We start from the raw sequence: 13,515 nt of genomic DNA, 5'->3' as shown, positions 1-13,515 counted from the left end.
AGGCATGGCAGGAGGAGCTCAGTAAAAAGAAAACAAACATGGATTAGAAAAGCATGTGTACTGTGTGCAGTGCACAACATACGTGTGTCTGTATTTAAACGTTTCAGTCATTCAAACACAACACACCAACACTTGAGAAACTGTAATTGCATGCCTAGCCTACGTATACTGAGAGATAGGTGTAGGCATAGGTGAGATTATAGGATGTTAGCCAAACCACATCTGTCCAGTTTATCCACTTAGGGCTTTCCGTCCCTATATTGGGCATACAGGCTAAAGTTTTCAAACATTGTCAAATACACCGGATCTACAAACCCACAACGTGTCTGCTATTTTAGCTACTTTCGCGATTCGCATGACACCGCCGCTCTATGATGTATAACATAGGGCTTACTGTAAGCGTATATAAACTAGAGAACGGACAGCCCAACCCCCAGCTTTTAATGGAAGTTGCTCAGTGGCGTTTTGAAGCACCCGGAAGTCTGCCAGAAGTACCTCTGTTGGCTCGATATAATTGGTTGGCTCCTATGAGAGTACCTCTCGCGCTGCTCTTGTGGTACCTCTACGTCACGTCACCTCTCACGCTGCTCTTGTGGTACCTCTACGTCACGTCACCTCTCGCGCTGCTCTTGTGGTACCTCTACATCACGTCACCTCTCGCGCTGCTCTTGTGGTACCTCTACGTCACGTCACCTCTCGCGCTGCTCTTGTGGTACCTCTACGTCACTTCACCTATCGTGCTGCTCTTGTGGTACCTCTACGTCACGTCACCTCTCGCGCTGCTCTTGTGGTACCTCTACGTCACGTCACCTCAGGCTGCTCTTGTGGTACCTCTACGTCACCTCAGGCTGCTCTTGTGGTACCTCTACGTCACCTCAGGCTGCTCTTGTGGTACCTCTACGTCACCTCAGGCTGCTCTTGTGGTACCTCTACGTCACCTCAGGCTGCTCTTGTGGTACCTCTACGTCACCTCAGGCTGCTCTTGTGGTACCTCTACGTCACGTCACCTCAGGCTGCTCTTGTGGTACCTCTACGTCACCTCAGGCTGTTGGCTGGAGGCTCCTATGAGAGTACCTCTCGCGCTGCTCTTGTGGTACCTCTACGTCACCTCAGGCGTTCACAAAGCAAAGACCCAGCGGCACGCTCTCTTGCTCGTGCATGTATTTCGCCCGCCTGCAGTTCCAGCTTTGACCAGTAGGGGCTCGGGGCTTCAATGTTGGCTATCCGCTCTTGGAGTTTGGGCTTAAGCGGTTAGCGGTTACAGCGGATGGATGGCAGCGGTGGCCGAACGGATAGCGGCGCGGTCTAGATACCGGAAGGTTCCCAGTTCGAATCAGCCGTCCGACACGTTAAAATTACCACCGCTGAAATGCCCTTGAACAAGGCATCAACCACTACGATGAAATGTGTTCTATGAGCAGGGCCTGGCTGGAAACAAGTTCTTGAGCTTAGCCCAGATACCCTGGGTAAATATAGATTTCATTTAATTTAATTTCATTTCATTTCATTTCATTTCATTTCATTTCATTCGTTTTACTATATGCTGCTGTCCTAAGTAGTAGTAGGTTGGAGTGGCTTATTGTAGGTATCGGCAAAGGAGCAATATTCCCTTTTCCTTTTCGATGACCAAGATCTGTGAGAGATGGATACACATACAATACATACAATCAGCTCCCACAATTCAGAACCTTGTGGTCCAAAGGAGAGTGCTCTATCGACTGAGCTACCCGGACACTGTCCTAAAGTGTCTGTAACTATTATCATAGTTTGCATATTTGCTCTCCCTTACAGCAAAAGCAGAGAAGCAGTGACCTCAGTTCTGAACGGGAATCACTATCTGACTATCAGAGTGAACAGTTCTGATCAATACCTAAACGACTCCCAGTGGCTTTTATTGACTGACACTTCCTGTCTCTGATACCATGACAACAGCCAACAACAGGAAAAGCAACACGCTGAGCGTGGAATTGAATGGCACACAGCGGGAAGACAACCACATTCCTCTCACAAGGATGATCCCTTTTTCAATGTCCACAAACAAGGATCAACAGTGACCAGTGGTGGAACAAGTACACACTACCCAGATTTCTTAAGTAAAAGGTAGCAAGCCAATCAAACGAGTGAAGTGACATAGTTTTGAATAGCCAAAGTATAAAATAGGGCTGAAGTGGGTAACTGGTGGTTACGAACGTAACCCAGGCTATTTAAATAAAACTAGCGAAGCAAATTATAATTACAATTTATTATAATCTAAATCTGCAAAGTCACTTAGTTGTAAATCAAGTTGTCAAATAATTTTAGTGGAATAAAAAGCACAATATTTGCCTCTGAGATGTAATGGAGTAGAAGTAGGCTATCAAATCATGGAAAAACTCAAGTAAAGCAAATTAACCTAAAAATGTTACAGTACTTGAGTATGTACTTGGTTACTTTCTACCACTGACGGTGACTTTACTGATGTATCCCATGGGGTTATATTCCCCCTCTGATCCCTTCATGTATCCCATGGGGTTATATTCCCTCCGATCCCCTCATGTATCCCATGGGGTTATATTCCCTCCGATCCCCTCATGTATCCCATGGGGTTATATTCCCTCCGATCCCCTCATGTATCCCATGGGGTTATATTCCCCCTCTGATCCCCTCATGTATCCCATGGGGTTATATTCCCCCTCTGATCCCTTCATGTACCCCATGGGGTTATATTCCCCCTCTGATCCCCTCATGTATCCCATGGGGTTATATTCCCCCTCTGATCCCCTCATGTATCCCATGGGGTTATATTCCCCCTCTGATCCCTTCATGTATCCCATGGGGTTATATTCCCTCCGATCCCCTCATGTATCCCATGGGGTTATATTCCCTCCGATCCCCTCATGTATCCCATGGGGTTATATTCCCCCTCTGATCCCTTCATGTACCCCATGGGGTTATCTTCCCCTCTGATCCCCTCAAAGACATCCGGTCTGATACAGAGTCATATTTCAGCTGCTTCCTGGCTCCTTTAAATACCCCCCAGCTCCACAGACGTAAACAGGATACAGGCCTGGTGGCTTCTGATTCTAAATTCAATCGAGGGAAGAGGTGCAGTGTTGAGGGAGCAGAGAGGTCGTTCAGTCCAGTCCAACCTATGGAATTCACCAGTGTAATTTATGCCTTGAAACATTCAAGGGCAAAATTCGCAATCACAAAAACAGGATAATAAGTGCAGAGTACTGACAATAGAGAGAGATGAGTGGTGAAGTAGTCACCCATGGATTCAGTGATGTAGCCTGTGTTAGTCAGACCATATGGCGCTGCAGACTATAATGTGGTTTTGGAAGGAAATCTGATACAACATACAAAGTTCACCCACATCCTCCATCAGAAGAACAATACAGTCAGGAGGAGGTGGGCCTCAAAACAAGTACTTCCACAAACTCTCTCTCTCCCCCCTCTCTCTCTGTGTGTGTGTATGTTTGTGTGTGTGTGTGTGTGTGTGTGTGTGTGTGTGTGTGTGTGTGTGTCTCTTTCAGAAAATGTTCAGAAAATGTGGTGAATAGAGGTGCTGAGTGTGATTAAGACAAAATGGAGTCAGCTGAATATTAACAGAAGGTGAAGGAGACACGATGAAGACACTGTGGTTCAGTTTCCATCCATCTGTTCTACAATACAGGCATGTGGCTGTCACTGGCTGACTGCATGTGGGAGTGTGTGTGGCACGTGGGAGTGTGTGTGGGCACCACACACACACACACACACACACACACACACACACACACACACACACACACACACACACACACACACACACACACACACACACACACACACACACACACACACACACACACACACACACACACACACACACACACACACACACACACACACACACACACACACTATATTTGTTGGGAGATTTACAGTAGGCGTTGAAAAAATGTAGGAGCACAAAGAAAATTCCATCAGGCTGATTGGTTGTAATGGTGAAGAATGACAGCCGTACATCTTCCTCTATGACATCACCTTCTACTTTTAGCCTGATGGCCATACTGGCCACTAACAGGATTACACAGCTAGAATCATGACCCTGCAGAGCTACAGCAAATACTCCATGAACCTTTCACTTGAATCAGTTAGAGCGCTTGTTCTTTAGATCCAATGTTCAAGTGGTTTGTAATTAATAACACAAGAGATTTGAAATGTTTGAATTAGGCTACGTAGCCTGGATACAAGGCTGGGTGGTATGTAACTATACATTTACTAAGTTAACTTTATGATTCATAATTTGACTTGGTAAATAAAATGGTAAATGGTGCATTTATATAGCGCCTTTATCCAAGGCGCTTTACATAGATTGTGCATTACATTCACCCATTCATACACCGATTGCAGCGGAAGCCATGCAAGGTACCAACCAGCACATCGGGAGCAATTTGGGGTTCAGTGTCTTGCCCAAGGACACTTCGACATGTAGACAGGAGGAGCCGGGATACGAACCGCCGACCCATGGATCATTGGACGACCTGCTCTACCTCCTGAGCCACAGTCGCCCCTTGGAATGATATCTTCAACAGGCTGCAACAGGCTAGGCAGTTTAGGAGCTATATATAAAGACACAAATTCCCCAATCCCCATGAGACTGAATTTGACCATCATCAAAGTCAGTTGGCACCACACACAGTTCAGTAGGCCCGGAGGGAACTGAAAGTGAATGGTTCAGGTAATGTAGCGGGCATGAGCACACTACAGGTAATGTAGCGGGCATGAGCACGCTACAGGTAATGTTAGACTGGGGGGCAGTGTGGCATGCTGGTAACGTTAGGCGTGGTAACCTTAAGGGCTGCTAGGCTCTGGGCAGCATGCAGCATTTAGCGTGGCATGGCATGTTACAGGTAGCGTTAGCCTCAGGGTGGCTGCATAATCTCTGTTGAGCACGAGATGAGACTTAGCCAGGAGGAGGCAGTAGCTCTGTGATCTACAGAACATGGCTTGAGGATGGAAACACAACAGGATTACAAGACATGATTATGAACCGCTAAAATGTCTGTCCTGGTGGAAACATAACGGGATTAGACAACATTACTATGAGCAGGTATAATAATATACATGTGTCAGTCAGCAGGCTCCAAGCGCTTCTCACAATATCATTCAGGTCCCTGCCTACATGTCCCATGATGTGGTTTAAATCCATGGAGGATCACCGATTGAAACAGATTAATAATCTGTAGGCCTAACCCACAATGTGTATAATTGTACTCTTTAGTCTTTATACATGTGGCTTTCCTGTAATCTTACTCTTTACTTTGTTTCTTCTCTATTCTCATGACTAGAAGAATGTGCCCTTTGCCTGTTTGGCCCATCCTACCTGAAAGCCCCCCCATACTAAATAAAACACATTTTACCACTCTGCAGACCCTATATTGAGAACCCCTGCTGTAAAATACCCAACGCAGAGAACACCACACAGCAAACATCATAGCTGAAATCAAGAGAACTAAACACAGCTGAAGTCACTTCAACACCAGCCAAGCCTAATGCACCAAGTACGGTACTTCCCAAGCACGTGATCCTTTTCATCTGAACACATCTTACCAACACTCTACTGTAACACAGCAGACCAAAAACACCACTCCAAACAAGCCTGGCCATTCAGTCCACCTCTGCCTGCAAACACTGATTAAATACAGCAATCTACTAACGCTCACGGGAGGCATACTATGGTCCGACGGAGCATTGGTTCGACATGCGTCCGCACCTCGGACTAGCGCCTGCTCCCGTGCTTGCGGTTATGGTTAGGTTAGGGTTTGAGGTGGGTTGTCGTTTTTTGGACCAATGACTAGTCGAACCAAAGTACTGCACCCAACGCTCACAGCCAAATATGGCCTGTGCTTGAACTGAGAGTCTCTGGTGGTACGCTGTTTACCAGAGTTCCACACAAAAGACCTTTAAAATCATTGGGGATTAGCAGTGGACAGTTTTGCCTAAAACTGTGCAAGGTGAATGTTTTGTTACTTTGCATTTATAATAGTTGGCTGGTAATCCAGTCTGGCAGTGTGCCGCGGTGTGTTCGACTCCCGATCCCGATGGCCTTTAGATTTTCCTCTGGACTTACTGTAAATGAATACTGCGAATGGTCTTAATAATGGTCTGTGCGTAACTGTAATTGCATTTGGGAGTCATACAAGGTAACTAAGCGGGACAGTATTATACGTCTAGGGCAGCAACTATCAATTATCTTCTTAGCAATATATCAGTTCGTTTTTCGATTAATTGAATAATTGAGACTTTTCTATTCATTATCAACGAATCGATACAACAAATTATAGTGTTGCGTGAAAATAAAACGTGTCACATCGTAACACTTTGTGAGCTTTTAGTGATTTTTGGAAATCTATTATTTTATCGATTATCAGGGGAAAAGATCGATTAAATCGATTAGTTGGATGAACTGTTGCACCCCTAACAGACTCTCCGGGTGCTAGACAAGGTCAGGCCAGCATTCCCAGCAGATGGACCTGCATGTCCCTGGCTGTGAATGCCACCAAGTGTGGCTGAACCTGGCCGAGCTCCCAGACCTCCGTAAGCCTAGTGCATAGTGGCAGGGATTCATCCTCTTAGGGATGGGATTTGAGACTTTATTTAGTGCCATTTAGAAAAGATTACCACTTAATTGCAGAGCGGACGCCCATGCAAGGCCTACTACAGATGAAAGGTTTGGCCGAAATACCCCCAAAGCAATGACCATGGGTTTTGGCAGGTCTGAAGTTTTGAATGGTTTGCAAAAGCAATGCTGTGTTACCTTTCAACACATCATCAGGAAATGCTCTGCGGCATAATAGTCATCAGTACAGACCACTTCTACAGTATCACTTCGATATTAATTCAATGGGAATGATTGGTATTGGTAAGATTATAAGCAAAAAGAAACAGAGCAAGTGGTTCTGAGAGGAACAGCTGCTGATGAATCATGAAACGTGATCTGGTAACAGAGGAAAGGGGCTTCACTATCACAGAAATGCAACAATTATGAGAGTGACGTTATTTATGATGACACTTTACGACTTCGCCTTCCAAGAGTCCAGATGGGAGGGTGTCCTCCTCCTGCTCTCTGCGGTTCAGCTGGCATCCACGGCATTTAAACACCACACTTTTTAAAATCACACCAAATACCTTTGTTTGAGGACACTGCGATCCGTCCTTTAGTGATCTGCCATTTCTAAAGGGACAAAAGGGAGCGATCTTTTTCATGTTGTCACAATGGGACGGCTCTCTCAATCTCTGCTTTGTCGAACTCTGTGTTCTGTGAGCGTTTAACCCCCTCCCCGTTTAGTGTGCGACACCCAAGACCTGTTAACCCCATCGGGTTCAGACACACAAAGGCCAGCGAACCGAGGACAGAGAACCCAGGTTTTACCGAGCTTAACCATTTACGTTCCCGATTGTCCACGAGAATTCCACAACGCACTACACAGCTGCTGCTGCAGCCATAGGAGAGAGAGAGAGACACGGGGTGAGAGGTAGAGAGAGGTGGGTTATGACTGAATGGCTTTACTGTGTCCTCTGACACTTGCTACAATGCAACAAGGACCCCAAAACACTGCTCTTTGTCACAGTAGCATTGTCATGGTCTGTGCGTGCGTGCGTGCGTGCGTGCGTGCGTGCGTGCGTGCGTGCGTGTGTGTGTGTATTACACAGAGAAAGAGCAAATTAGGTCAAACAAAGCATGGGATTTGGGATCTGCAAGGAATCGGTCATCAGGGATAAGATGATGTCTTTATGGCCATGACCACCCCGTCACCCAGTTTTGATATTACGTAACTTTCTAGATATGAATAAATCGTGTGCAGTGGCTAGTCGGCCATTGACAACACATGATCAGTGTTAACAACATGTGCGTGTTTGTGTGTCAACAAAACATGTAGTAAAGTCCAGAACTTTATCAGTAGCAGCCTGGCAGCACTGCACCTAATGCTTATCATATTAGTCATAACACCTTTTTGGATGTGATCTGTTATATAAGGTAACAAATAACTATCTTGTATTGAGGTTCGATTAACGCTTGCTTGACCATGCTTACAAGAGCCGGCAGAACTTCTGGGAACTCAGAATGCATGGAAGGCCAGGTATTCTGCAGGACATTCTGAATGTAGCAAAGGAGCTAACTGGCTCACACACTCACTGCATAATGTGACAATAGACACTTGACAGTGTAGCTGTCAGGCCAGTGTGCCACACAGATTGGATAAAAAAGATGACAATTGTGTACTGTACATTACCTTTCCCTCTTTTACTGAAGAGGGGCTCACCAGAAGAGGGCTTGTGACCTTTCTAGTCAGGGGAGAGCAGTAGAGGAACAAGGAAGGAGGGGCTTAACCACATGAACCCCAGCGTTCCTATTCTGGCCTGAACATTTGGCCAAAATAGCGGATCTACAAGCTCACACAACGCCTTGCGACACATTGTGAGCTTGTAGATCGGCTATTTTCAAAGATATTGAGTGTAGGGGGGGGGGGGGGGGGGGTGAGGGGGGCCTAGTATCGACCCCTGGACTCCAGTCAACTGTAGATATGGTTTAAGTGAGCGTGGCAGAGTAACAAGAGGGGAGGGGCTTATGGTTGACAGTCAGTTAGGAGGAAAGACCAATTAAAAACCGATTAAATAATTAATTTCCACAAACAGAGATAGCATAGCATGAATCAAAGTCTAGTGTAATAGAGAGCTAGGTCAACATGACCATAAAGATAACATTCACAACATCACTGTAGCCTGACAACATGACAGATCACTGTTTGGAGACCAAATGGCAGCATGCTATGAATATCATTAACCTACTGTATGTTTAGATATTTCCTTGGAGCGCTCCAGAGGATAACCGGACAGCGTATCGAGCATACACAGATAATGAGATAATTGCAATGTCTGGTGTCTCTGGTCTGGAGGCCTGTGGTTTGTGTCCTCTACCCCATCTCTAGGTTATTGTCTCTCTACACTTTCCTATCAAAAATAAACAAAATGTAGTACACAAGATAATTTCTTGAGAAAGAAGTCTTGTTTAGTTATTTCCAATCATTAAGCCCTACGTATATTCTTATTTTGATGGCTAACAAAAATAGTAGATCTACAAGCTCACAATGTATCGTGATGCTACTTTTGAATGTTTTTTGAAAACCACTGAACATTTTCTTCCTATGAGGACATGCCAAAAATATGGACACCAGCTTGAAAGTGATTAGCCATTATCTAGCAGCACTAGTATCCTATGTACCAGCATACTCTGCAAAGCTGCAATATGCACTGGTAGTCACGCAGTCTCTCGCACACATGCACGCACGCACGCACGCACGCACGCACGCACGCACGCACGCACGCACGCACGCACGCACACGAAGAAGCAGCACCAACCCGGCTCCTGGCTGCTTGAATGAACAGAGAGCTGTGCCGTTACTAAGCAACAGTGCAGAATTCCTCCATCTCTCTGTTTTACTGTGTGTGTGACGTGCGCGTTTGTGTGTGTGTGTGTGTGTGTGTGTGTGTGTGTGTGTGTGTGTGTGTGTGTGTGTGTGTGTGTACGTGCGTGCGTGCGTGCACACTAGTGTCCTGTCCTGACCCACGGTTAAGTGGGAATAAATTGGCTAAAAAGTAGTTTTCACAGCGATTTCAAATAATAATTCTAATATAGTAATTTCTTTCCAGGTTTCATGAAGAAAATAAAATCCATACACGTGCACCGTGGTGGTGGTGGTGAGGTTTGTGTGTGTGTGTGTGTGTGTGTGTGTGTGTGTGTGTGTGTGTGTGTGTGTGTGTGTGTGTGTGTGTGTGTGCGCGCCTACATGCATGTGTGCATACATCTACAGTAGGAGCCATTCCGCACACGCATCCTCTGTTTGATGTTAACAGACCAATAGCTATGTGATTATTTCTTGAATGTTTACACTTTACACTAAGCTATTGCTTGGTTTGTGTTCACAAAACAAGCAATAGCTTAAGTTAATTTTGGCAAACAACTTCTCTTGGCTGTTGAACAATATAATAGAACAATTCAATTAATATACTGTGAATAATATTGTAATATACTGTAAACATCCATGTTACAAGAATGGTCTGAACATGATGATGGGATAGCTGCATATGATAGAGTGAGAGAGAAGGTTAGAACGACATCATGAGAGAAACCGTTGAATGTCTATGTCTGAAAAGGGAAGGTCTCTGTAAAATAAATCTCCCAGACAATGTAGTTCCAACTGTCTCTGTTGTCTGAGAGACTAGTATAAGAGAGAGAGGGGTCGTCCAAATATTGTGTAGAGTGACCCAAGGACAAATAACCACCAGGTACCAACGGCTCCGTGACATTTAGCTCTGACCAGACAGATGTCGATGACAGATGATTACAGGCAAAAGTTACAGTTTGACTCTTCTGTTTCCTTGGAGAGATTAAACAAGCTGTGGGGCATGTTTGAATAACCACTTTGACCCTAGCGTCCCGATCTAGGCATGTCATAATAGAAGGCGAATATTCAACAAAATATTGGCTAACGTAACATTCAGCAAAAATAGCAGATCTACACTACAAGCTTACAAGGTGTGAGCTTGTAGATTGTCAAAGACATTTGGTGTAGAGGTAGAGGATAAGTAGGGGTCCCAAGTACGGACCCCTGGGGGACCCCATTCAATGAAGCATATAGGGTTTATTAATGTGACATCCATGTACAGTAATTGGTGAGGACTTGATATTTCCAGTGGAAGGTGACCTCAGATGATAACGTTTATTTTTAGCTACTGGTTCGGCAGTAGCCTGTCTACACAGACTGATCCATCTTCTTAATGATTGAGACCGACCCCATCCTTCCTAGGGCTTGAGACTGACCCTTTCCTTCCTAATTGCTGAGACTGAACCCGTCCTTCCTAACGCTCTCCAACAAACAATCAAAAAGAGGAAGGAGGGTAGGGGGGGGGGGGGTCTGGCCGTAATTCTTTTGTTCAGGATCAGAGCTATTGACCATTGCACTGCAGCCAGCATGGACTGTTCTCCCAATTAACTCTCCACAAGCCCTAATATAATGAAAGTGTGTCAATGTCTTGGAGGATAATTTAATCTGTTGTATTATACAAATGCACGCATTGCATTGTCACCTATCTGAGACAAATCACCCACTGAATCATACGGCTAGGATTTATAATTTTTCCACGTCTTACAATAGATCTTAAAAGGGTGATGTGAAAGTGTGAATAATGGCTAATAGAATACATCATAAGCCACACTTTTCTACATTCTCTTCTGCTTTGCTGCCTGTCGTGGTTACTTTTCCTAGATTTGTTGCCAGTCTATTCAACATGTTTCTACTGTTGTCCTTCTGCTAGACAGTTAGGACTCCCAGGACAAAGGAGCAGTGCATGGGGAAACAGAACAGGATCTGTTGAGAAAGCCCAGAAACCTCCCCCTCTCCACAATAACAACTATTAGAGAGAGGACGGTGAGGGCAGCACAGAAACAGCCAGAGAAATAAAAAAGACTGACACGCCAATCACACATAGAGCTGAGCTCTCTCCCTCTCCTTTCTTCATAGCCCTCTTTTCCCACAGAACAACACATAATCCCATGGGAGCGATGAACAAATTCTGAGTATAGCGAGGAGGGATTTGCTGTAGCGTCAGTTCTCACAGCAATTGGTTGTCCGTCTCTGTGGGAGGAACAGGGAAGTACCCAGAATCTCAGAGATGTACTGCCCATAGGAGGGCATGTACTTCTGTGCTGAAGTGGACATAGATCTGTCTTTTCTTTTCCTAAGACTAGCTAACACAGAGTGAGTGGTTCAGCCTGAACTAACTCCTACGTTCATTTGACTTTATGTAAAACATGTAAGATGTTGATCAAATGCTGAGGTGGAAAACTCTGACCAGAGTTGGACAGAGAGAGCAGCAGCGAATGAGTCAGGACACTGTTCACAGTAACAGACACATCATTCACCCTGAGCATTCCTCCCATTCCGAAATGGTTACAACTCTATCTTATAGTTTCCTCTGCGTTGCTCATCCCTCGTTTGAGCGGGAGGTTTTGAAATTCAAACCATCTGCCCGCCCCTTTTATTATCCGCACCGGCACTTGCACTCAGGCAGTTCTTGTTCTTACACTGTAGAATCTCTGAGCTGGGTCGGGCGTGTCATAAATGTAAAGCAAGACAAGACAATATCTTATAGTATTGGTTTATCTACTCAAATGATCAAACTGACTTAAAGATTTTTAATGATTTCTAACATTTACAAAAATCAATTTCCATTTGATTTAGCAACTATATTGCTAAATAAACCAGAAGGGATGGCAGACTTGGAAATAATATCCCATCATAAAAATAATAATAATAATAATAAATAAACAATCAAGTGGGGCAAACAGATCATAATTTTCATTTCAAAACACAAATTATATATAGGCTACACAACAACACATTGCAGATAAAAGGTATTTGCCTGACATTTTCAAAATGTAAAGACCCTATTCAATGTCAAGAAATGCTATGGGTTTGTTGGGGGATGGATTCGTGCTAGACAAGCAAGGTTGACAGAGCTGTATGCCACTGTCATAAATAAATAAAAGGGGTATAGCTGGGGAATCCCAGCCTACGTGACTGGCGGGGGGCGGGGGTCCGTCTAGCATCTTGCAATGCCAACATCATGTTGTCTCAACCCTTAATTTTGACCTTGAGGGGGGGGGGGGCTGTTATTAATTGTCTATTACACTGGTTCTCAACGGGGACCACCACCAGGGTAATAGATTATTTACCGGTCTGTAACTCTGAGTATCTCTGAGTATTAGCCTACACATTAACACAGTGGATTTTTACAGTGTATAGATGCATGATGGGTCCCAGATTATAATTGTTGTTGCATCAAAAATGTGGCCTAATAATGTATTATGCCTACCAAAAAGGGGGTCGTTGAATGAATCACTGGTTTGGAAAATGGCCCGAGAGAAATCAATTGCTTTTCCATTTGAACACTGGTGATGATGATGAGTGAATAGTGATAATAATTAATGTAACTGTACCTCTTTCAGCTGGTCCAGCTCCTGGCGCACGGTCTCGTATTCAATCTCCAGGTCGTCATACTGCTGCTTGAGCTGCTGCTTCTCGTCCAGCACCGCCAGACCGTACTCCGCCGCCTGGATCTTCTCGTTCGTCGTCTCGCTCAGCTCCCGGGATAGGCGCTCTACCTCGGCTCTCAGCCCCTCGGGCCCGGCCTCCATCAGCAACACAGACATGGTGGTCAGTGGTGGGGTACCAGCTGGGGGTCTGGTGGTCTCAACGACAGACAGCGGGGGGATGGAATGAAGGATGATGACTTCAGGCGCTCTAACCTTGAAGACGTCAGATGCTTCTCTTTAGATTCTCCTGTGTTTGAACAGCATGGTTGTTGTTTGCCGACGACGCTGTCTCTTCGGTCTTCTTATTTTTTGTCCCTTTATCCGAAAGGGAAACGGCTTCTGGCGTCTGTTACAATTGTTCCATGACTGAGGTGATGTGCTCCCCTAGTCCC

At 45.1% G+C, this 13,515-nt stretch overlaps 1 protein-coding gene across 3 annotated transcripts in view; it reads right to left on the bottom strand.

Moving 5' to 3' along the window:
• LOC306918149 (BICD cargo adaptor 2) overlaps positions 1 to 13,515 on the bottom strand; it is a 70,004-nt gene extending 56,489 nt beyond the window's left edge. For all 3 annotated transcript variants that reach the window (XR_013789291.1, XM_079496033.1, XM_079496034.1), the window contains exon 1: positions 13,028 to 13,515. Coding sequence is in view for 2 of the 3 variants with exons in the window: in XM_079496033.1 (XP_079352159.1) it covers positions 13,028 to 13,240 (213 nt within the window). In the remaining variant the exon portion in view is untranslated. The remainder of the gene's footprint in view (positions 1 to 13,027) is intronic.

Source organism: Electrona antarctica (assembly GCF_951216825.1).
Source record: "Electrona antarctica genome assembly, chromosome: 2".
NCBI classification, from domain to species: Eukaryota; Metazoa; Chordata; class Actinopteri; order Myctophiformes; family Myctophidae; genus Electrona; species Electrona antarctica.
Note: the sequence above shows the minus strand (reverse complement) of the source record. Positions and strands in the feature narration are given on the sequence as shown.